General features: G+C 34.2%; 3 protein-coding genes and 1 non-coding gene across 4 annotated transcripts in view; 2 read left to right on the forward strand and 2 right to left on the reverse strand.

Annotated features, from left to right (window-relative positions):
* Window positions 1-3,662: 3,662 nt before the first annotated feature.
* Window positions 3,663-4,720, reverse strand: LOC133171490 (uncharacterized). Its single transcript, XM_061306250.1, has 2 exons — window positions 4,653-4,720; window positions 3,663-4,460 (listed from the first exon to the last, which is right to left on the reverse strand). Exon 2 carries the CDS (start codon window positions 4,448-4,450, stop codon window positions 3,716-3,718), a length of 735 nt encoding a protein of 244 aa, XP_061162234.1. The 5' UTR covers window positions 4,451-4,460; window positions 4,653-4,720; the 3' UTR covers window positions 3,663-3,715.
* Window positions 4,721-10,873: 6,153 nt separating this feature from the next.
* The window catches only part of LOC133205284 (DNA replication complex GINS protein PSF3-like), a 32,402-nt gene continuing 17,167 nt past the window's right edge, over window positions 10,874-26,108 (reverse strand). Inside the window, exons 2-4 of the mRNA XM_061341058.1 lie at window positions 15,030-15,118; window positions 11,430-11,704; window positions 10,874-11,210 (exon numbers count right to left, since the gene is read on the reverse strand). Of these exons, the coding sequence (XP_061197042.1) occupies window positions 10,977-11,210; window positions 11,430-11,704; window positions 15,030-15,114 (594 nt within the window). The 5' untranslated portion in view covers window positions 15,115-15,118 and the 3' untranslated portion in view covers window positions 10,874-10,976. The remainder of the gene's footprint in view (window positions 11,211-11,429; window positions 11,705-15,029; window positions 15,119-26,108) is intronic.
* On the forward strand, window positions 12,908-12,981 carry Trnas-aga (transfer RNA serine (anticodon AGA)). The gene has a single exon. It is a non-coding gene; the product is annotated as a tRNA-Ser (tRNA).
* LOC133205098 (neurogenic locus notch homolog protein 1-like) lies at window positions 16,306-19,797 on the forward strand. The gene is made up of 3 exons (XM_061340840.1): window positions 16,306-16,405; window positions 18,420-18,530; window positions 19,622-19,797. The coding sequence occupies exons 1-3, from the start codon at window positions 16,306-16,308 to the stop codon at window positions 19,795-19,797; spliced, it is 387 nt and encodes a 128-aa protein (XP_061196824.1).

Consider the following 26,108-nt stretch of genomic DNA (forward strand, 5'->3'; position numbering starts at 1 on the left):
ACCCACTCTTTAAATTTGCTAGCCTATAGAAAAAAAATCTGGCCATGTCTTTCCTATATACACAAATTAAGCGATCTTGCTGTGTGATACGAGGTTTAAAAATATAGGATAAAAGTAAACAAAAATCTTTTTTCTTACATTAAAAACCCTACTTACAAGGAGTTCTATAATGCATATGTGCATGAGGATGTAGTTTATACATGTATCTATATAATGATCAAGGAAGGGGAGCATATTGCAAGTATTTCTATCACAATCAAAGGGCACTCCTAACAAAAATTCACTATAGTAAACTATACTTAACTATAGTTTACTATTATTAACTATAGTAAATACTTTGATACTTTAATTAACTATGAAACTTTGTTTGGAACTTTTTTGAGATTTCAAAGCTGAACTTTTCTTAAATTGATATCTGTAATGTAAAATTTTGGGATGATATGTTAATGAACAAGAAATACGAGGTGTAATCAAAATGTTCGCGAAGTAATTGAATTACTACCATAAAAGAAATAAAATCAGATTTCGATTTGTATTATTTTTTAAAGTGGTCCTCTCCGAATTGAATGCACATCTGCCATCGTTCTGCCCATGTGCGAATTACGTGATCCAGGCGTTCACGTGACATGCTCCGTAGCGTAATTCTGTTCACAGAAATTAAAAGATTTTTCCGAGTCTTAAATTTCTTACCATGCAAGTTAATTTTTGTAACAAGAATAGCCCATTTGTCATAAATAGGATTGGTGGATAAGGATATCTTTTCCCAGGATGAGCATAGTAACCATCAAAACCCGACTCTTTTGTATTGGGACGCGTCGTTTATCCATTGTGGATAAAGTATGGGCGCCTTCTTTTTATCATATATGATATGTTTAAAATCTAAGGTAAACGATATTTTAGGGTTTCAATAATTATATTATTGTTAAGATATTCAACTATTTTTCTAACTGCAGTTTGGCGATCTTTCGTTACAGATTGTTCAACTAAGGACACATCTCTTCCCAAGCTTGCTTTCACTGGGCACCAGAACAAACATCATTTTAACCACCTCCCTTCCTTCACTAAAACAATCAATCCAATTAATGATTGAACTTCTGCCATGTCTTTTTGTCTTCATAAATCGTGTACAAATTATTTTATGCCACTGAAAAAGAATTTCTAAGATAAACGTTAAACTTTAAAGCCGTTCGTTGCTCAAGTACGACTGGGTCATTCATTTTTTGTCACTTCATCTACATATTGAGTAATTTTTATTTTGTGACGTCCAAACGTGGAGCAAATATCTGCTTTTTATAGAACATGTTTATGACTAATTGTGTGCCAAATTTCATTTTGATCTGAACTGTGGTTTTGTAAATAACGAGATAGTTCACGAACTTTTTGATCACCCCTTGTAGTTCCCTAAAATATAAAAAAGTGCACGTATAAATTTAAGAACAAAACATATCACAATAATATATCCAAAAAAAATACTTTGATTTACTATAGTAAAAACTTTGATACTGCATTAAACTATAGTTAACTTTGGTGAACTATAGTTTTTTGTTGTGGTTTTCTTTTTTTTTTTTTTTTGTTAGAGACTATCAGTGTTTTTCATATAGCGATCCTGATACAAACAATATATATAGTGTTTCATAGTTAACGTTATTTAGATACATTCGTTTTTTTTCCTACAATAGAGATAATGAAATATATGAAGATAACGAACAGTATTCAAGCTCAAAGGTCCACTAAACAATACAAAATAGGAGCAGAGCAAACACGGACCTCCAAACATCAGAGGTGGGATCAGGTGCCATGGAGGAGTGAGCATCCCCTGCCGACCGGTCACACCCGCCGTGTGCTCCTTGTCATGATCGGGAAATAACGGAAAAATCCGTCGACAATTCAGTGTGTAAATAATGACCTAACAATTAGTATGAAAAACGTTAGTTCATTGTATAGTTTAATTCTACAGACAATAATTTTAAGTACACAAATTACAGGGGAAACAAGAAATCTATGAGCCAGTGCTCTCTAGTGATACCCCATCCACACAGACAGACGGACAGGGTTTGTACCAAAATGAATATCACTGTATAGCCGAACCAAAGAGTGTATTAAAATTTCAAGCATCTGCGATGAGTTGTTGCAGAGAGAACTGCAGCGAAAAAAAATGTTTCGGACAGACAGTCAGACACAAACATTCACCCCGCACACACAACAGAGAGATTCGCAGGGTACAAGGTATATACCCCCATTTTATTCGAAGCGGGGGTATTAATATTCATGTAATACATAAGGATAAATGAACCTAAAAGAGGGAAAAAGATATTACATGATATTAAAAATGAAGCAGTAATTACAGTTAATAATAGCATCTATTGTACGCTTCATATGCCGTGCTTTCTCTATTTTTTTCCTTGTCTAAAAATTTTATATATAAATATAAATATAAATATATCTATATATATATATATATATATATATATATATATATATATATATATATATATATATATATATATATATATATATAATTGCTCCTCAATAATGTATACTCATTGGGATGCAAGAAAAAAAAGACATATTTCCACGTACATTGTACATGATGCTAGTATTGAGAAGTGGCGTTAAGGAGGGGAAGGTACTTTGCTCCTCCTCCAATATACATTTTAAAGAAAAAAAATCGGGAGACTCTAGGCCTTCACCGACCCTTCCAAACATAGGATTAACGCATATCACATCTCATTTCTAAAGGGTTAATTATAAAATATAGTGAAAAAGTAGGGGGTCATATTTCTATGGGGGTCATTTTTCAACGTGTGTGGAGTCGTAGAATTACCGGCCTGGAAGGGTTTTCTACGGTCGAAAAATGACCCTACTTGCCGTAGAAAATTGACCGGGGGGTCATTTTTCTATGGAGAAATTTGACCCCCCGGTCAATATTCTACGGGGGTCACTTTTCGTCGTTACACCGGCCGTGTGCTCCTCGTCATGATCGGGAAATAACGGAAAATCCGTCGACAATTCAGTGTGTAAATAATGGCCTAACAGTTTGTATGAAAAACGTCAGTCAGCATATGACTTAATGACAGATTGTACTTGCTGACAAGGTCATTGTATCGACCATAGAACTCACGAAATGATGACTTTAAACGAGGCCGTTGATATTTTCCAGGCGTTTTTCACGATTTTGATATTTTTCGTGGCATGTTAAATATCAAAATCGTAAAAAAAAATCGCCTGGAAAACATATATTTCGAACTAGCAGGCGACTTGTCGTATAGTCAAATCAAGATATGGGTAATGTATTGATAAAATTCGGTTGAGAAAAAAAGTTGTTGTTTTTTTTTTTTTTTTTTTTTTTTTTTTTTTTTGCTTCTCAAAGTCTTTTCGGGTAAGTAGTCAATTTTTTCTTCCCCCTCCCCCGTACTTTCAAAATCGATACTACTTGCCTGAGCAAGATATATGTACTTCATAATAAAAGTAGAGCAAAACTTTTATTGAATGTGTTTTGTCGAACCCTCGAACCAAACTGTTGCTTTCGGTCTTACAGCGTCAGACGAACAATTTGGATCTAGGGTCTGACAAAACGCATGTTGCCCTCGAAGCCAGTCCGAAGCTTGACTAAAATACATGTACAAACATTGCGATCGATAACCCATATAAAATGATAATGCCTTACTTTATCAACGATTTGAACTTTATTATTTACTTTAAAGTCATATTGTAATTACACATTTGATTTTTCCTTCTCTTGAATTGGTGGAAAAGAATGCTTTTGAAGTCTATAATTAGTTTTGTAAACTTGGGGCGATTTCTTGATTATCAATATTCGGGGAGGACGTACAACAGTTGGGGGGAAATTTATGCAGTTTGAACAGGAGCACTTATCGTTAGACGATTCTTTCTTGTTCGCCAGACCCTTGCTGACTTCACTCATTTTAGTATTCCCTTCGTTGTTCGATGTCATTATCTTTGATTTGATTGTAGAATTTTCTTTTACGATAGTAGGTAAGGTATATCTTAACTTGGAGAAGTTTCTCGGAATGCGCCTCAAAGCACCGCCGCCGAGCTCTGAAGTGTATTTCTGTACAATATAAGGTCGCTTCACTTGGTTACACTGATATCTGGACCGCTTAGAATCAATCCTCCGGATTTCAATGGGATCTAATGTTATCCTTCCTAAATCTTGCAGCCCTCTGTGATACTTCTGTGTTTGACAGAGAATCAGTTCCGCCCTCAGGAGCGCCATGTTGTTTCTGAGAACCGATTCCTGTTGCTGTACTCGCCTGTATTCAGCCAATAGGCTGCAGTATTTCTCCTCCATTTTTCGCTGTACAATACCTTCGCACTGTGGGTTTTTCTTTCCATTTGGGGTCTTACTCACACGATTCTTTTGATCAGTTACAGTTACGGATTTCCCTTGGTTGTCATAACAAAGTGGATCGCTCTTTGAGGCTCTCATCGCTAGCAAACTATGAAGAAATTTTCTTAAACATAAGAATAGAAAAATGCATAGTGAACTGCAGTCTATTTCAAAACATTCAAACGATAGTGATAAGTTTTGTAACGAGCTGCCTCTTCGAATAAAGTTTGAATAACTACCATATAATTCGATAAAAAGTTTCTTAAACTTCACAGATTTAAATCGCAGAAAAAAAAACTACCTTTGTATACTGAACTAAGTAAACACAAATGAAGAAGGCTTGGATGCATATATCTGATCATGGCATCCTTACATTATGACGTCAATTAATTGTGACAAAATACATTTTTGATGACGTACATTATTTAAAGGGACGTAAGTAGCGATCTATATGAGCGGATCAAAGGATCTGATTTTTTAAAATCAGATTGATTGCAACAGAATATTATTTTGTGATTAGTAATATAAATAATAATTGAAATATATGTAGTAAAAAGACTAGAAAATCCTAATGAAGTGGAAGCTTTGATTTGTTTACGTAGATACATAGCAGGTTTTAGTAAATGTTCTACCAAGCCTCTTTTTGTACTCCTCACCAAAACATTAACAGTAGTATTAACCCTTTTGCTGCCGTACAGATTTCCAGTTCAAATTACGTACTGTGCCGTGACAGTTTTCTATTACGTTGAAACTATGACGTAGCGTAACTATGACGTCACAAACAATGTAGATAAATAGAGGATATTCAATGTTTTGTAGATGAATATGGAATTTATTTCACGAGTGGGACAGGATTTTTTGATATTTTCACGAGTGCGAAGCACGAGTGAAAATATAAAAAAAAATCCTGTCTCACGAGTGAAATAAATTCCATATTCATCTACAAAACATTGAATTTTCTGTTTATTACATTTTCTTTGATTTTCCCTTTGCCTCTGTCTTTTCTTAACACAGTGTCATAGGCTTGACGTCATAGTTGAGCGGTTGAGACGTCATAGCTTAGAAGTTGTGTGTCAGATTGAAAACATTACATAGCATGGATTTTAGCAACATATTTAGGAAGAAATTTGCAGTTTTAGCTCTATCAAGATGCTTAGTTACTATCTCTATCTTATGAAAGGCCAGAAATTATTTTTTACTTACTTTGATATCCTTTCACACTGTGAGAGAATATCATTTTTGGTATCCTTTCACACTGTGAGAGAATATCACTTTTATTCAATAAATAAATCACAGTATTTCACTGTTGAAAATGTAATAAAGGTATAAATACTTATTCGCGTTAAAATAGAGACAACAGAGAACAAATTCCAAAAAGACTAGCCCCTTCGGAAAAAGATTACAATTATAGAACACACATAATTTATGCTCAAATATTTTTTAGAAGATCTAGTACTTTATGTTACATATTTTTCTTATTTAAAAAAATATAACCCCATACCTAATTCACATGAATTATTAGGTATGGGGTTAAATTCTTTAAAATATAAAAAATATGCAACATCAAGGAACCGTGCAGCGGATTGTCAAAACATAAATCATAGTTTCATCGAGAAAATGAAAAAAAAATGAATTAGTCGATCTAAAAATCCACCTGTGAGTGAATGAGCAATAAGTTACGATAGCTCATGTTTTAAAGCTTTTCTAGACAGGTTCCGAGCATCATTACTATCCGATCGTCACTGTGAGCACATGTAATGTTCTGTTTGAATCAGGAATACGCATTATTAAGCTCATTTTGTAAACTTCTCTTTTCCGTATTTTTTTTTTCAATAGCCGTCCATGATGGCAATCTGATTATTTTTCAGAAAAATGTCTAACACACACGATGCCATAACGTTAATGTGTGTGAAGGTCAAACTTATACTGATTCAACATTTCTAATTTCCTGGGAACTTTTCGCCATCTAAACATTTGGTTGTAGTTACTAATATTCACTTTTAGTTTAATTACTTGGAGTATATTTTTCCATTCTTTGACATTTTCCATTTAAAAAAAGAAAAAAGAAAAACCGTGGAATATCTGTAAACTGTGCGTAAGACTGTTAATCAAATATTAAAAAACCGTAATTCTGTTTTTTTTTTTAATGGAAAAAATATGAGAAGAAAATATAAAAATGTCTACTCGGTAGACCTCATTTTTACCCTACAAAATCTCTGAAGAATACAAGAGCTTCCGGGGGCTTCGCCCCAGATCCCCGCCTACTTTTTGCCCCCCCCCCCTTCAATTCCTGGATCCGCGCCTGCCGTGGATCAAGTATACTGCATATAGTGAAGTTAAAAATATACAAATGCAATGTAATTGAAACGCAGTGATACATTAATAACTACTTATAATTTTTTTTGGGGGGGGTTACCAGTAAAGGTTTTCTAAGACATGAAAATTCTATCTATTCGTACACCTTATACATATTTTTTGAACGTAGACCTTACATATTACCACATGCACACACACCCCTTTCCCTGAAACCTTTTGTATTGTTTAAAATTATATGATTGTTATGGTTATATATATATATATTTTTAATGCATCATATACTTTTCTATTTGTAATTTTTTTCTTTGGACTCTTTCTCGTGAATATACTTCAGAATACTAAATATATTTTTGCGGCCGATTTGATGCTTTGCATCATTTTAACTTGTTGTAATCTTGTTCTCATATATTATAACCTGGAATACACCGACGAAGACGTACGTTACTTTCAAGTTTTTCTTCAGTGTCTGGTACCACCCTTGATCGGGAACTTGGATGCATTCTGTGGATTTTTTTTTTTATTCAATCAAATGAAGAGACTTAGATTTAATTAAAAAACTTGTTCTTTTTGTAATTTTACTACATTTTTCTACAAATTTACAATATGTATTACTTGTATCACAGGTACTTCTTTCTGTAATAATTATTTAAACCATAGTGTAATAATGTTATTGTTCTGTTATGGGTTAAAAGATATAACTGAAACAGGAGTCTGTGCTTTGTATTTGGTGCTAGATATATAAAAACACCCTCAAGGACTTTAAAGAATTAAGAAACATTTCATTTGGTAAAACTACCAGGTAAATATTCCGTCAACACACGTGTATCTTACAATGTGCATCTATATGTAAGTACCGGTAGTAGTTGACCTTAAATGCCTCGCCTACAGCTGTAGCTGTTAGAAAATAAAGTAAATAATGTATTACTATACTTGGTTAAGTTACATTGGGAGGAAATCAAGATCTTAGGGCTTAGGGGTATTTGCGGGGGGGGGGGGGTCTTGCTCCGATTCGAAGATATTTTGCCCTCCCTTTTCGCCGATATACCATCCCGGGATAATAAGGAGTTTTTTCCTCCACAAATTATATTTATTAAACTACCATACACTTTACACAGTCGCGATTTTTTTTTTTTTTTTTTTTTTTTTTTTTTTTTTTTTTTTTTGCTTTCCCTCCAGATTAAGTAATCTGTTGTAAACTGCATTTCTCTGTATAAACTTGTGATGCTCCCAAGGATAAAACGTTATATAGTCGATTAAAAAGCTCTACAAGGCTTACATGTTACATGTATATTGTTAAACTGTATGGTATATAATGCCGATTTTAGATTATGAAAAAAAATATTTACATAAATTACAATGATTTTGCAATACTAGTATTTCATATTTACCACGATCAAAACATTATATTCTTGTAACTGATGAAAAATTATTCCCATGTTTAAGATAAATAAATAATATTTTTTTCTCCCACTGGAACTTAATTTGATTACTTATATCGTTCAGACAAGGATTGGAGATGTTGATAAAATTCCTTAATTTTAAATTAGAATGCATTGTTTACATTTTCCAAAGATTCAGACAAATGAAATGCCTGTTTAAAATTCCTGTTCATTCTCACAATTTTCAGTAATATTATATTAAAATAATTGATTGTTTTCTGCATCAAGAGGCTAAAATGGCGCGAAACTCAGAATGATGACGGAACGTCATAATCAGTTTTACTTGTGACGTAATGAGTTAACAGTAGGCCCAAAATAGGCCCATGGCACTTAACGTAGTTTTTGAAAATAGGCCCAAAATAGGCCCACGGCACAAAGAATGTTAAAGGAGAAATTTCAGGAGCACTGTACAACAAATATTTGAAAAGTGGTGTTAATCAGATGTGGATACATAAACTCTCCAAGAAACTTAGAAAATTTGAAATCACGAAATTTTACCAAAATCAATAGCATCAAAACCTACACTTTATACAACCTTTCCCCACGATAAATTTAAATCCAGGCTTTTTGACATAATAGACAGCTGCTTTTACAATGAAAATGGAACGTGTAAATTTACGTACCTTTTCATTGATCATCTGCAATATATTACCAGGCCCGTAGGAAGCAGTTTCAGCTTAGGGGGGGGGGGACACAACCATACATTTTCAGTTGGGGGGGGGGGGCACTATCAACTTCAAAAAATTCCCTGACAAGCAAAAAAGAGGGGCATCAAATGTTGTTATTGAGGGGGCACAAGCATATAGTAGCTATGTTTTCTATAGTATTCTATATATCGGCAAAATTACCAGAATCAATAGCAATATCTATGCCCCCCCCCCCCGTTCCTACGGCCTTGATTATTTTGTTAAAAACACTCTGATTGTACACAAAAATACTCTGAAGTTGATATTAAAAGATGCTATCAAGAGTTTCTGATTGACAATATCTTTGTAGTTTTTGGAGATCAAGTATTCCAATGTTGGAATCCCATAGGTACTAATATTCCACCCCATTATTAGAAAATCTATTTTTGTTTTCATATGAAGAATTTTTATCAAAAACTTCTACATGAAAAGAAGTCTCTTGCTGTTGCTTTCAATTGGGTATTTACGAATACTATACATTTGAATAGGATTCGAGGGCAACATGCATTTTGTCGGACCCAATAACCAGAATGTTTGCCTGAGGCCGTTAGGCCGAATGCAAGCAATTCGGTTCGAGGGGTCGACAAAACGCATTTTGTCTGAGAACACAGTCAATAAATGTTTAGTTATACCTTTTATTTATTTATTTACTTATTATTATTATTTTGTTATACATGTATCTTTTGTTGGCTTCAATACCCAAAAATGCAATAAGATTTTGCTGATCCTGTGATCCACAGTGTGACATAAGTGGTCCAATATCTCGTCCACAGGTCCAATATCTCACTCTGCGGTCAAACATCGATTTTTTTTATGACCGCTCTGTAAAACATTAGAAATGTTAGACTTTTTTAAGTGTAGATTTATATAGGAATTAATTTTTAAAGGTATAACAAAATGTTTTATCAATTAACAATATTCATTATCATTCCCAAGTTGATTCGATATATCCCTTTGAACTGGAAATAAGAGACATCACAGAGTCTGACACGTCTGTTTCATAATTGGATATTTTACTAGAAAAAGACATTAATGGCAAACTAACAATTATAAAACTTTATGATAAATGTGATTTCAACTTTTCTGTCGTCAACTTTCGCAATATACCATTACCACCTGCATATGGAGTTTATGTCTCCAGGTTGATTCGATACAAAAGATCAAATTCTACATAAGTACGATATCTAAAACGAGACAAGCTATTGACAATTAAGTTGATGATACAAGGATACCAACAGTATCATTTTAAGTCTACATTTTGCAAATTCTGTGGTCGATACAATGAACATGTTAGCAAATACAATATGTTTTAAAGTCGAATATAGACAGACTTTTTCATACAAATTGTAAGCCCATTATTTTCACACAATTTGTCCATGGTTTTTCCCCCATTTGATCATGACAAGGAGCACACTGAGGTCGACAGGGGATGCTTACCCTTCCATGTAGCTACTTATAGTTTATTGGGAAATGACCAGCTCCAACTCATCTGGAAAATGTTGGTCAGATTTAGTATTCGAAGCAAGTCTGGTAGTATTCATTCCTATATGCATCGTCTATGCTAGTTTGGTTCAGGTAGGGGGTAATATTCACTCATTTTGAAAAAGTAGGTCAGATCCAGATCTAATGCAGGTCTGGTAGCGTACATCCCTAGATGCATCATTCCCTCAAGTTTGGTAAAAGTAAGGCTTATAGTTATTTGGGAATGGACTTGCTCCAAAAATTTATGCTTGTTCACTTATCTGAAAAAATTTAAATCAGATCCAGCAACCAAAGCAAATCTTGTAGTGTCCATCTCTAGATGCATCATCCATGCAAGCAGATCCCTGCATGTTTGGTCCAGGTAGGGCTTATAGTTACTTGGGGATGGGCATGCTCCAAAAACTTAAACCTAGTTCATCTGGAAAATGAAGGTCAGACCCAGCATCCAAAGCAAGTCTAGTAGTGTCCATCCACAGATGCATCATACACCAGTATTGTTGTTACACTGGTGGTTTAAATCATTTTCACTTATCACAGCAATATAATTTATGGCCTTTTTTAATATGACTTGTGTACCCAGATTAACTACATGAATAATATTATCACTTTATTAAGTATATTTCTCATTAAATTATAAACAATAAATCGAATAATATAACATTTCCAATCAAGAATGTATATAAATTTCCTTTACATTGACCATTAAGATTCCTCTAGTACCACTCTTTTCCTCTTTCTATGATTTTTCACCATTTCAGAAGTGGTCAGTTTCTCAGTTTTCCTTGTTTCCCAACACTGAAAGTCATTTAAAGCTTTCTGTCCCTCTTTAAATAAAATCCTTTCTGATTCGTCAAGCTTCTCTATTAGTTTGGATGTGTCTTCATTGTATGAATTCTGTGAACTGTCCATTATCTTTCTTAATCGGCCTTGGAAAGTCTAAAAAATAAAAACACAATATGCCATTCCTGTATCTAATATACATTACACTCCCACTGAACAACAATTTATTTCATTATTTAATAATAATGCATTATTGAAATACAAAGATGAATCTATCAAAAATAAATTGACTTGGCCTTCATAAAACAAGGATTAACACTGATTTAAGTGTATCAGAAAATCAAATTGTCTGACATCATCAAAAGACATAATTACTTGTAATAATGACTTTGCTACATCAGGTGTTTCAGGGAGTTCAAATTTAAGGAGCTGACTTCCGTAGTTATAGAAGTATGGTCCCAGTTTGTGTAGGTCGACCACTGTTGGGTCTGCCGTGAAGATCTCTCGATAACCTTCCTTGTACTGCTTAGGCAAGTCCACACTCACTATGTGTCTCGTACTGCTACAGAGACCTCGGGCCATCCAATACGGCATCTCTAACTTTGTTCCAGGTTGTAAATGTTCAGACTCGGAGCTTGTGTCAAGATAACCTGCAATATCATTTTGTTATTGTTAAGAAAAAAACCATGTAAGTGAACAATTTACACTGCACAACATTCAAATGTACTATTTTATCAAAATACCTGCAAAGCTGTAAGAGTATACAGAAGGATAAAGTTTTCATAACCCGTGCAGTGTATTCCATATCATACATGTGATATGTACTGGCTGTACACAATGTCACATATCACTGACTCCATTCATGGTGGAACACCAAAATTCAAGGGAAATGAAAATTTGTCCCGTATTTTGAAATTTTTTTAACCAGAAACCAACATTTTTCTTTAATTCTTATCCTCACAACATAGTATTTTCCCTAAGAACCGGGCAAATTGACCACTTCAGTTATTAAAAATACTGCTTACAAATAAAAAATTTCAAAAATAATTGTTGTAAGGTCCACAGAATTTTTTTCATAAACCTCAACCCCTTGCCTATTACAACTGATCTCTAACACTTTACTCTGAAATAAAAGGAAAACACTGAACATAATAAATTTTGTTCAACATGTACATGACTTACTCTACTTGTTTAAGGCCAAAAAAATAATAGTCTTGTTTCCTGCTACCAGCCTAAAAAAATAGGGTAGGTAGGTAGGAGAATTATTTTATTTTTTTTATTTTATTTTTTTCCAATGTCATTTTTTGGATATGAACTAATACAAGATCAAATTAAACATGTCACAGGTCAATATTGTCTTTTAAAATTAAATTTCATGTTTTTTGATGCACAACTCAAGTGGTATTTTATGAAAGTCCTTATTTAAAAAATAGAATTTCATGAAAGGCTTGTTTTGTTTTAACATGGAAACTGATTACAGTGACAGAATGATGAAATTCCGGAAATTCACGATTTTTTTTTCATCCAAACCTTAAAAAAACTTTAGGGTCGGGCGCAGAAAAATAGGGTCAGTCAGGTAGCAGGAAACAAGACTATTATTTTTTTGGGCCTAATGTAAACAAAACATCATAGCAGAAGGTGTTAAACATGCAATAATTGCACTGTAATCAAAATGTATCAAAACTTCTCTTAGGCTGGATTGTTTTTATACAGGTTTTTCAATTACAACTTGTTAGAATTTTGTCAATAGAAAGACAAAGGAGGCAAAAACAACACAAATCAGAGCAACTCTTTGTGACAATACAAAATTTAATCCATAACTTTGTGGCAGTCAGACAGGTTCAATCACTAGTGGCCAGATATCTCAGTTGGTAGAGCGCCTGACCAGAGATTCAGGGGGGTCCAGGTTCAAATCCCGGTCTGGCCCACTGCAATTTTCTTCTCTCCTGTTACATTTGGTGCCATGACCAGGATGTGACAGGTGAAAGACCTGCCAGGGAAGTGCCTGGGTTGATATCTGGGAGGGGAGGGGGAGGGGCGAAGACCTTTAAGAAGGGGGGAATGGGGCAGTCAGATGGGTTTGATCGCCGGTGGCCAGATAGCTCAGTTGGTAGAGCACCTGACTAGAGATTCAGGGGACTTGGGTTCAAATCTCGCTCTAGTCTGTCACATTTTCCTCCTTTCCTGTTATAACTTATTTGCATTGCTTAGCCATAAGTATTGTCAATTTTAAGAAAGAGTCCGAGAGATACTTTAGTATTATGATGAAAATTATGCAGATGACTGGAGACAGTGACTCTCACATGGTACACTTTTGTCTTTAATTTGGACAGTCTTTTTACAAAATTCAAAACTGACAATGGGGAATGATGTGAATATGAAATTCTAAAAGTGCAGAAGATGCTTGAAATAAGCAGGTCCGGCACAATCTCTTGATTAAGCTATATAGCTTGAAATAGCTATATAGCTTTATTAAGCTATTCAAAATAGCTTGATAAAGCTATTTATATGCAGTTTTTAACAAAAATGTTAAAATAGCATACATGTGATATGTACCGGCTGTACACAAAATTTACAGTTTTTCGAGCCCATTCATCGTGTACCGGCGGGACACCAAAATTCACGGAATATGAAAATTTGTACAGTATTTTAAATTTCTCGCTAAATGCTGCCATTTTCCTCTCATTCTCGCTCGCCAGACACTGGAAAACGTCACCTGTGTTGACACTTGCCCTTCTGATAATTGTGTAGTGTACACAAACCATCGCGTGCGAAGGTGTGAACTGCCAATTGGGATAATTATCTTGCTATAAATTCGTATCAAATACCCCTTTAGGTAGCTTTATTTTTTAAGGGGTACTTAATTACTGTTAATGTTTCGTATACGTAACTTGATTGAAAAAAATTAAGCCAACTTCTAAAGTTGATATACATGATTAAATATACGGACCCAGATCTTCGTAGGTATAAAATATACGATGTTTATTACAATGATTACGATGGAATTTCAGAAGAATTTAAGCGATATTTTATACCATTTTTTGTACCGTTTTTTGATAGGCAGTGTACAGTTTTTTCACCCAAATTCCAGTTTTTTTTATGGCTCCTGTACAGTTTTGTGGTCTTTGACTTATCACATGTATGAAATAGACAAAAAGTCGCAAGTAATTGACTATTCATATATGTACTATGGGTTATCAAAACAACAACCAAAATCAAAGATAGTTCCAACATTGCAGCATTTGAATACTTTTAAGCAAAAGATGAATTTCCATTGTTTGGGTAACTGTACACTACCTTGTGTGTGTTGAGGCATGGATAAGTATGATTGCTTCTCATTGTACTGAATTATTACCAATCATCTTGTTGATCATAATTGACCTCCTTTATAATTTCATTCGAGATCTAACTGTATCAATTGCTTTATATAGCCCCAAAACTTTTAGAACTTTGAGTACAAAGTCTCTTAAGGAGACACAATTTGATGAGTGATTTTTACATGTATTATTTTCAGAAGAGTTCAAGGTTGAATATTATCATTGCACCAAGGTGCGACTTTTTGTGCATGCTGAGAAAATAATACATTTGAGAAAAAAGTGTGATAAAATAGCTAAATCATGCTATTCTGAATAGCTTAATAAAGCTATATAGCTAAATCAAGCTACATAGCTAAATCAAGAGATTGTGCCGGACCTGATAAGTAATGTTGTACAAAATCACTTGAACGAGGCTTTCCATATTCAAAGGCTTTAATCTTTGAGACTCTCTCCAGACATGCGTAGCAAAAAGAATATGGTTTTGTTATCAAAGCAACATTATGATATTCATAACACCGAGTTCTCAACTATAATATTTGAGAACATCACGTTGAACTACAACGTTGATCATGTTACCCTATTATTTGAAGTCTTGTAGGCCTATGATACAACTGTCAATACCGTCACCCTATATTTTAAACACTATGCATGGTTTTACCTAATCGGTATATTGTCATTTCTACTTTGCATGGTACTCTCTGCTGTGTTGACAATATGTCATTAATATCAAAATAGTCGAACATGTCTCTTTGATCAAATCTTCCGCCTAAATATTTGGAATTGTTGCATTCCCGAACCCGATACATAAACAAAAAACATGAAATGTAAAAAAAAATATACCTGTAATTAGTAAACAGGTTGCCACTGAAGAGATGGTCTGTAAAAGATTTGATCCAAGACCATTTGGACAAGGTGAAGCTCATCAGGAGAAAAGATATGTCATTTCTGTGACGACAACCCCTCAGTAAGACTCATATTGACAGTCCTGGGACCCGTTTTACAAAGGAATATGATGTAATTTTGCAGATAATTTTCTATTTTACATTAGTTTTTTATCTTCTTAAAAACATTTAGAAAATATTCTTATACAAACAATTCTTAAGAAAATCATTAATTTTGCAAGATTTTACAATCAACTTAAGTTTTTGGTCTTGCAGTCGTAAGATATTTTGCAAAACCGGCCCCTGGTCGTTTCTTTTCTTTACAATGCGTTCATGCATCTGACTCAATCGCTCCGGGTATTTTTCCAATGGCACAGGACGACAGTGAGAAAGTGTTTATGCAGCCCATAGGAAGCAATATCAGTTGGGGGGGCACAACCAAATATTTTCAGTTTGCCGGGGGGGGGGGGGCTACCAAAAAATATTCTTTGACACGCAAAACAAGGTCATTATTGGGAGGGGCAACCCCCCCCCCCCGTGTTCCCCGGTTCCTACGGCCATGTTATGTTATTTATTTGTAAACGAAAGACATGATAGATGCCTCCGAAGATTACAATGACACAAAAGTTGCTTATATTTGCAACAAATGTCAAGAAAAGGTTGTGTAATACTCAGGTAAGGTAGAATTCATTTTTCATAATCAATAGATAAGCATCACCAAGAAGCCATGATACACAAAATACACGGAATCGTAATGCATACGTAGTTTTTTTGAAAAATATTATTGATAAAGTTTCAATATAGAAAATGAGATTAGTAGAAGTGTGTTTGCTGCTGTGCATCTTAAACATCGGAACTCTTCTGACAGAGGATTGTGCTACGGTACCGGAGTGCCATGTGTTTAACTGGCGACCATGGTCTCCGTGTATCGGCGCTTGTGGTTCACAGTCACAGTACAGAATACGTTACCTGTGCTGTTCTGCATCTGTTCAACCCCATACTCTGAACAATTGTCTCGGACATTGTGGAAAAAGTTCAACATTTTCATCGAACATGACTAAACCATGTCGAATTTGTGAAAATGGGGGAACACTTAGCATTTCATCAAAATCCTGTCAGTGTGATCCCTATCATAAGGGCATCTGCTGTAACGGTAAGAATCTTAAAGGGTAAATATATATATATGATACGTTCTAAAATATCATTTTATCCCTTAACCCCCCCCCCCCCACCCCACCCCAATGGAAATAAGGAAACTACTTAACTGACATGATATTCAGTGAGAGTTTTCTAAGCGAGATTTTAAGAAGTAATGATTGAATTATACCAATCATATAACTCATCCTGCCTGGAGGTAACCTCTAAGTTCTATTTAGAAAGAATGTTTAAATGTTTGTTATTATCCTGCTGATGAGGATATTTGTTTTAGTGTTAATTGACAAATTTTGAGATTTCAATTGTTTTCGTCGACTTATATGAATACTAGCATGATATTTCCCTTCACAAAAAGTTTTGCAAATTATTTCAATAACCATTTTTCTTTCTTTCTAGTACACAGGTAAAATTGCAACATATGTTCGACATATTATATTAGGCTTAATATGACATTATTTTTCCCCGATTAATATTAAATTAATTAATTTTTTTTATCTGGCTGAATTAAGATAAAATGAATTGTCTCTTGCCCAGTGATACTAGCCCTTGACAATCACTATGTCCGAATGAAGATCCAGATCTACGAACCATGAAGAAAGTCTAATAACGGATATCAATCCACAGTAGCAAACATCCTTTGACAACATTATTATGTGTAACATCATTTCCAGTCAACCGCATGGCGCAGTGGTTAGAGCGTTTGCTCTAGAGTCGCGGTGTAAGGAGTAGATCCTTACGTTGCGTGTTCAAATCCCACTGTGGGATCCTTCGGTCCTTCGGATGAGACCGTATAAACCGAGGTCCCGTGTCGCAATAGGTGCTGGCACGAAAAAGATCCCTTACTGCTCAATGGCCCTAAGTGCCGAGTATAGGCAAAAATTCGCAGGGAAGTGGTGGCATCTCCATATTATCGAGAGGAACAACAAACAAACAAACAAAAACATCATTTCCACATGCCATTGGACACCAACATTATACATGTATTGTTTTCTTTTAACTCTCAAGATCATCTAATGGGAAACAGGTGAATTGTTGGGAAGGGAAGTCTGTTTTTGTCATTTATTTTAAAAGTAACATGCTAGAAAAATGGACAAAATTAGTGTATTCACTTTTGATGTCTTTGTTAATGGAGTGGATGTATCTGTCAATAAAAGATTAGCAATGTTCCATAAAAACAAAACAACAACAACAGGTGTTCTTTCATAAAGCTGTAATAACGAGTCAACTGTGAATTTGCTCTCTTTAAATAAAAAATGGACATGGCTTAGAAACATTGACGTACGTTTAAGCATCCATATGTAGATGTATTGTTAATGTGGCAAGATACACTATTATTTAACTAGAATTAATATGTTCGAAATCAGAAATAACCCTTGGACTTTTTGGAATGTAAGTTATAGAAAGTCGGAGAGATCTCTGGTTGGGTTAACTATTTTTGTTAAACCTTGCATAGCTTTAATAAAATATTTGAGGGTTAAAAATAATATTTCGTGAAAGAGTTTATCTCTATAATACAAGAGAATTCAATAAACCGGAGAAAACAAAGGAGAAGTAAAAATATGTCAATAATAAATTGATCTAAGACCTTGTGAGGTAAAGTCCTGAAAGTGTGCCAGTCATATGGTGTTCTTTTTGCTGCATTACAAATCATTTATTTTTTGGGCTATGGTTAAAGCAATGACTTCTAATTAGGTCCCAGAACGTGTATTATTATGTTTTTTTTAAATTTATTTTTTTTCCCTTTAAAATCATAACTTCGTGTCAACGTTTTTGCAGTCAGTTTGTGTACACTAATTGACATGTCTATCAAAATTTGAAAAGCTCGGAAAGATCTTCGCTAGTCTACATTTACCGGTCACATATCATCTTGGTAAAACATTAACAAGAAAAAAAGTACTTCAGAATGTTTTATTTCATTTTTTGCACGTTCATATAACTCCAACCCAGCAGGTTAACTACATACTTGTATATTCAGACCCTGGTATGTTTGTTAGTTTCATTTGCAATTGTAGATGTGGTGACGTGTCAAGACCAGCCATGTAAGCATGGAAGATGTACCGACCAAGGGGCCAGTTTCATGTGTACCTGTGACGAGAGGTACACTGGGGTCACCTGTGATTCACGTAAATATCAGTAATCTTTTCAATTTCGGGATTGTCATGTAAACATTTAGTCTCTGGATATTGTCATGTAAAGAACTTTAAACTTTAAAATAACAAAACTTTTTGAGAACCAATACTTCTCCACACTTAATGCAGAATTCTGCATAAGCATACAACTGCTTCTTCAATTAAAAAAACACTCGGAATTATATATACATGTATCTTGTTAATTGTCATCCAAAAAATCATTATGTTAAAAAGCATTCTGATTTTCCCACCAAGTATTCTGGAGTAGATATTTAGGTAACATTATTACAAAAATCGCACCATTCATTTATCCGGTAATAAATATTGTTGTTAAATATTGATACCTTAATATGCTGGAATTTCTGATTGACATTAATTTATCTAGGTAGTCTTTGGCAAATCAGGTATTAAAACGATCTTTTAGAATTCAAATGATTACTAATTGTGCCCCTTTATTAGCCAACCTGCTTTCGTATTCTTATGAAGGAGACTTTATTCAAAACTTAATTGTACTTGAAAAGAAGAATTCTCATGATCTTCAATCGAGATTATATACTATACTTTTATATTAAATTATTTGACTACGGAGTACTCCGTATACCCGATCAATACATAGGCTCACGGCGGGTACGACCGGTCAAAAAAGGATGCTTACTTCTCCTAGGCACCTGATCCCACCTCTGTCGTGTTTTTGCCCTGTTCACGGTTCGTTTTGTTTACTGGATTTATGAGATCGATCACTGTTCGTTATCTTCACATTTTACATTAGATATATCATCGAATTTTATCAACGAATAGTATGCAATTTCATTCATCAGACATTTATTTGATATACGAGTATTTCATTCGAAATAAAAGACTTCACAGAATCTGACAGAACAACTGTTTCATGTTTCATGTACTCACACCCACATACATATCTGTATATATAAAGTTCACATTGATTTTTCGCTTATCATTGCTGAAATATTGAAATATCTCTCTATCTTTACAAGTGTTGGTCACAGAGGAAACTTCGGAGCTTCTTCTTCCGGTATGGCTGCCATTTTTGGAGTGTGCTGTGTTGATAATGGTGTCCCTTACAGGCATTATGGTGTTAGGTTGTCTTTGTCTGAAGTGTTGTCAAGCCCTTGGCGTCTTTAGGCACAACGATGTTGATGACGACAAAGCCAACAGACAGAAACACAAAGGGGATTTAATTGTTCTGCAGAATCGCCCCAAACCAATTGGATATAACAGTCACATGGAAACAGAGTTTTGAACATAAATTGTAGTTTAATTCTTTATTAATCAAGATGATTTTCTCCAGTTTGTATACTATCTACTCAATGACTCTGATGTATCTTTTCCTGTGAATGAGAAATATTAACGATAAAAAATTGGTGTAATTTTCATTATGCATGTAAATTCAAATATTTAGTGTCTCATTAACACGGAATATCTGTTTAAGGATGAAATTTATGGAGACAACGAACAGTATTCAAGCTCAAAAGTCCATATAAAAAAATACAAATCGGGAGCAGAGCAAACACGGACCTCTAAAACATCAGAGGTGGGATCAGGTGCAATGGAGGAATGAGCATCCCTGCCGACCGGTCACATCCGCCATGTGCTCCTTGTCATGATCGGGAAATAACGAAAACTCCGTCGACAATTCAGTGTGTAAATAATGGCGTAACAATTAGTATGAAAAACGTCAGTCAGCATTTGACTTAATGATAAATTGTATTTGCTGACAAGGTCATTGTATCGACCATAGAACTTACGAAATGATGACTTTGAACGAGACTGCTGATATTCTTGTTTGTCAATTAGGGGTGCAACGATACACTAAACTCACGATACGATACGTATCACTGTATTCAGTTCACGATATGATACGTATCACGATACATAACAAGGTTAAAAAGTCTTTCAAGTTTGTCATCATATTTTTTTAAACTTGACAGGGTTATACAGAATGTTCATATTTTTTAATAGTAATTGAAATAAAATTTTGTTAAGTTGAATTGGATTGTTAGGTAGATCTTTGAGTTGTGTCAACATTCTAAACCAATGATGAACATTTACAGGGAACTACAGGGACCTTATCTAATATTCTTCCTTTTAAATTGGAATGAAAAAGGAAGACATTCATTCTTTTATTCCTTTTATTTACGTAGAAAACCAGTTGACAAATTTCTCGTGTTAATACGTTTTAATCAACAAGACAGTGAATTTTCATCGAAATACACACGTGATCACTGATGGAATATCGTGTATTACCAAAGAATACATTTAGATCTAATGGGTTTATCATTTGTCTAAACATCTATAACTTATAATCACATTAAGTCCCTCTCCGTGTTAAATCTGAGGTCTGTAAGATGCTGGAGATGAGTTTTACTGCCGTAAATGCGTTATCGTCGACCTCACGTTTTGCACGGAAGCCATTTTGAAATAGTGAAGAAGGAAATAAAACGGATAATTCTGCACCGATTGAACCGAACCGCGATATCAGTTTAGCGTATCGTGAATTGAACCGTGGAAAAATATACCGCGATATACCGTCAAACGGTTTATCGTTGCACCCTTATTGTCAATAACTTAACTCGTTTAAGAAATTGTTTATACGTAGAGCATGCTCTTGCGTATCGAATCAACTGAGAGATATAAACCACATATGCAGGTGATGAAGGTATACTGCTGCATAAATAAGGGAAGTTGACGATTGAAAATCTAAAGTCAACACGTTTATCATAAAGCTTGGTTGTTAGATTACCATTAACGTCTTTTTCTAGTAAAATATCCAAGTATGAAACAGATGTGTCAGACTCTGTGGTATCTTTTATAATTTCAAGCTTACTGGGATATATCGTATCGACATAAGAATGGAAATAACCATTGTTAATTGACAATACGTCGTCGATATGTCTAAATGTCGAGTTGAAGTTCATAGATGTGTTTTCTTTTCACGTATAAGGTTTTGAACAAATTCTGCTTCATATGAATACAAAAATAGGTCTGCTAATATCGGGGTGCAATTGATACCCATGGGAATTCCAATAGATTGTTGGAAGACCTGGTCTCCGAAAACCACATAGATATTGTCAATCAGAAACTCAAGCATCTTTTTAATATCAACTTCAGAGTACTTGTGTGTGCAATCAGAATGCTTTTTAACAAAATAATTTTGCAAATGACCAATGACAAGGTTAAGTAAATTTACGAGTTCCATTATTATTGAAAAAGCAGCTGTCAATGATATAAACAAGCCTGGACTTTAATTATCGTGGGGAATGGTTGTATATTAAGATGGAAGTCGTAATTTTTATGTTGTTGATTTTGGTAAAGTTTTGTAATTTCAAATTTTCCAAAAGTTCCTTGGATTTTTTAAGTATCCACATCTGATTTACACCACTTATATATAGTTATAGTAGTACTCCTGAAGCTTCTCCTTCACTGCTGTTAATATTCTAGTGAGCAGTAAAGAAAGAGGCTTGGTATAACATTAACTGGAATCCGCTATGTATCTTTGTTTGTAAGGATTTTAATGAAGTTTCGGAATCCAATATAGATATGGTAATTCAAATTCAAGTTGGTTGTTGAAAAATATTCAAAACTGACGTATGATTTTGAAGAATTTCCTCCTTAGAAAGGGAGCTATGGGTATAAGTTGGATTACCACTTGTTGAATTAAATCCCAGTTCCCTAAAATACAATTTAAATAATGACCCTTACAAAGACAATGCTGTACCTGCTTTGTCAGCAGGGACCAGTACATGTTGCACTATGATGAAATATCATAGCTATTACAAGTATTTAAATACTTCCTAAATCCTTCTCACTATTTCAATAGATTTAATTTTTTTGCGACAGTCGTTTATTTATCAGACAGTCTCTTGTCAGTTCTTCTGACAAATGTCAACAGCATGGCAACATTTTAGAATCCTGCAGAAATAAAACAGGACAAGCCATCGCTGTGTGTCGTACTCTTAATTCTGTGTTGCTTGAGACACATGGGAAGCAGTATACTTGATCTCAATTGTTCTTATTTCTGTCTATGAATTGTAGAATTTAAATTCAGGAATATATTACATGTATTTTCTCCGCTCACTGATTGACTGATAAGATTCCAAAGGCTTATGGAGGCAGTTCAGCTGATTCTCTTTCATTGCAAAGATGAATATCTCTTTAAAAGGTAATTTTTAGCACGGAAATTCTTTCTTTGCCATAAAATGGTAGTTTTCATTCCGTCGAAAATAAGAAACATAAAATTGTCCTTCTGTCTGAATAAAACACAACTTTTAAAGAATGACTGCACTTAAGGACCCTCTATACACCAGTGCAAAATGTTAAACATTGAGAAAATTATGTTGTATTAAGGTGTAAATTTTAGGCTTATCTATATAATTTCAATATATGGTACGTGGCATTTACCCCCAGGAAAAATGTTCAAAGACCACAAAGTATTAATGAACAGAAATCACAATTGTTTACTTCAGTGGATAAAATGCATGTAACTAAAGTGTTCAGATACTTTATCTTTGCCTTTCAAAATGTTAAGAATGCTTTAATTGATTATAAATTGAGAAATACACAGTAGATTTCTATTTATCTGAAATCACTCTAACTGCAGAAAAATACCACAGAATCAGAACTCTTTAGTGTATAGTGTAGAGAGGGTTCTTAAGGACATGTCAAATTTCGACAAAATAAACTATCAAAACGAGAATTTTTCTTTTAATTGCTTTAATGGTAACTAGATTTTGAATAACCTTTTTGTCAAAATGCTAAGGGTAGAATTCCACAGAACAAGGTTGTAGGTCCTATTAATTTCAATGTTTTAGATACCTCGGAATGTATCTGATTCGAGTCATACAGTATTATTTCAAAATAACCTTCCAAGGAAAAGTATTAAAATGGAATATCTTTCACTAAAGCAAGAAAAGGAAAACATGAAATGTATATTTGTTTTGATAAGGCTGAGTTCTTCAAAGGTAAAGCATGATGATCCAAACGAAATAGTTATAAATAAAGATCCACAGAATATCATTTGGGCATGTTATTTCGATGACAATATATAAGATCAGGCATATACTTTACAGAATTCATAAATAGAGCATAATATCAAATCAAGTGCTTTCATTCATTCATATTATGAGCAAGAAAGAAATCAAATATTGCCGAATGCTGGAATGATTGATGGATTGATTATATGTTGTTTAACGTCTCATTCGAGAATTTTTCACTCATATAGAGTCGGTGAAGGGCTTCAAATTTAGACCCATAATCGGCACTCAGGGCCATTGAACAGTGTGGCTTCTTTATCGTGCCAACGCCTCAGTACCGTGCCACGGGACTTCGGTTTTAAAGGTCTCATCCGAAAGACCCGCGACTTTCACTTCTAATGCTGGGCGCTTGGCGAAGGAACAGTCGATAGCTATGTATACGTCTTAGGTTTAACGCGGCGCAGCGAACGAGAATCGAATTCGGGCCTCCCTATCACGAAGCGAGCGCCCTACCACTAGGCTAAGGTGACCGGTCGAATGCTGGAATGAAATATACATTATAAATATAATGTGCTATTAAATTCATAAAAGAAAAATAACTGGTAACTAGATGTCATAGGATAGTACTACCCGCACGTAAGCGTTTGCCTCTAAATGCATGCTAGCTCCCATGTACTCACAGGGTAGCGAAAAAGCTACAAAATGTATTCTTTCATTTATGAAATATAATTTATAAAATATATAAAGCACTAAAAATTATCAACGACACGAACAATTAAAAATTGACAATTTTAATTGTTCGTGTCGTTAATCAGTTTTAGTGCTTGACCTTGTATCTATTTAATAGATCCGACACATAGGATATACAGTGTTGTTGGCTTTCTAGTGCTTTCTATAATTTGTAAAATATGTAAACAATGTTTTAAATTGAGCATAAAAGGCACAGGTGAGCATATGACCATGGGTTTCTATGTTTGCATTTCAAATAAATTCATTACCGGTCTCGGCTTAAAGATTGTGATAGATTTTGATTTTAAAGAGGGAGTTTCAGAAAAAAACAAGATGTGTTTTGTGAAACACTGATGCCCCCGTATGGCAACTTATAGCAAAGGTTAAACTTTCTCAAATGCAAATCAAATATGTTGCTACCCAAAGTAAGGTCTCATCTCGAGAAATATACCTGTGAAATATGAAAGCCCTAGAAGCAACCATTGAATAGATATGGAAAAGATTAAAGTTTTTCAAAAGTAAGTCAAACATCAAGGTCAAGGTCAAATGGTCAAAATTAATTAAATTTGAAAGCCATAGCTCAAACCAATCAAAAGTTATGGGCAATGTTAAAGTTTTTGCGGACAAACAAACAGCTAGACAGACAGCTAGATAGACAGACAGACGGACGGACAGGGCAAAAACTATATACTCCTGAATCTTCGATACGGGGGAATAAAATGTTTTTCTGTAAAGAAAAAAAAAATAAATCGGTCTAAATTAGAGCTTGAAAACATCATTTCTCGACCCCATTTGCTTCCTAGGGTGAAAATGAAAATTCCGCAATCTTTTGCACATCTGCAGGGCACTCCCAATCATCTTACAAAAAATGATATGTCCACTGCGTAAACTGTAAGAGGAGTTCTGGGAACAATCAGGTTTTTTGAAGGGAAAAACGTCGTTTTTCGACCCCTATTAATTTGGACCCAGGATGAAAATGAAAACTCCGCAACCTTATTGCATAACTTAATGACACCACGTATCAATATTTTAAAAGATGAATTGTTTACAGCTTAAAATAAAAGAGGAGTTTGAGGAAGAAGAAAGTGTGACAATGGATGGACAGACGGACAATATAACTGGTATAATGGAAAAGAGATCAGGAAATATCAATAAGACTACTTGAGAGGAACTGTGACATAAAAAAAAAACAATAAAGCTGAATGAATCCACCTTTCAATTAATGAAATCACTTATATTGATATTGCTTACAACCAAACGATAAAAATAAATAATATAAATCACATAACCACCTGTGACCAAAACAAAAGATATGTCTGTCCTTTTCAGAAAAAGAACGTTTCCGATTTTACTGGCAAACATACAGGAGTGTTGTGTTGCTTTAATGCTTTAAAAGTAACCCTTTTTAAAAATATTTTTATGTGATCTAAAAAAAAAAATTATATGAATTAAGGCAATAAATCTGAGCTCAGGAGATCGCAAAATGTTAATTAACTGATACAAAATAAAAGTAAAGGAATCTGATGAGAAATAAAAAAAAAAAATATCACTCCTGTGCGATAATACTTCACCAAACCCGTCAAAAACCTCAGAAAGTTTATCCTTTTTTTTCTATGTCAGTCATTTTCTTAAAATTTATAAAAGAAAAGAAAACTTCCTTTAACCTTAAGCAAAATTTGATGGACGGGAAATAAAAAGAATTCTAACATTTTTCCCCCGTGTTAATTATTGCTTAACCCGAAGAAAACAAGTCTTAAACAACTTTTGAAAGACCATTCCTTCAGAAAAACGCTCGTGAACACCATTCGTACTATTTTGCTAGAATACATGCCAGCAAAATCTTGTCTTTTAC

The sequence above is a fragment of the Saccostrea echinata genome, unplaced genomic scaffold (assembly GCF_033153115.1).
Source record: "Saccostrea echinata isolate AGI-Se365-2 ecotype Australia unplaced genomic scaffold, CSIRO_AGI_Sech_v1 ptg000054l, whole genome shotgun sequence".
In the NCBI taxonomy this organism is placed as follows: Eukaryota; Metazoa; Mollusca; class Bivalvia; order Ostreida; family Ostreidae; genus Saccostrea; species Saccostrea echinata.

What these genes read in the sequence shown, in the direction of transcription:
- LOC133171490 (XM_061306250.1), bottom strand. Translation starts at nt 4,450, where the DNA reads ATGAGAGCCTCAAAGAGCGATCCACTTTGTTATGACAACCAAGGGAAA.
- LOC133205098 (XM_061340840.1), top strand. Translation starts at nt 16,306, where the DNA reads ATGACTAAACCATGTCGAATTTGTGAAAATGGGGGAACACTTAGCATT. An exon ending in TAAGGGCATCTGCTGTAACG is followed by an intron (nt 16,406 to 18,419) that starts GTAAGAATCTTA and finishes TTGCAATTGTAG; the next exon opens with ATGTGGTGACGTGTCAAGAC. An exon ending in TGGGGTCACCTGTGATTCAC is followed by an intron (nt 18,531 to 19,621) that starts GTAAATATCAGT and finishes TGTCCCTTACAG; the next exon opens with GCATTATGGTGTTAGGTTGT.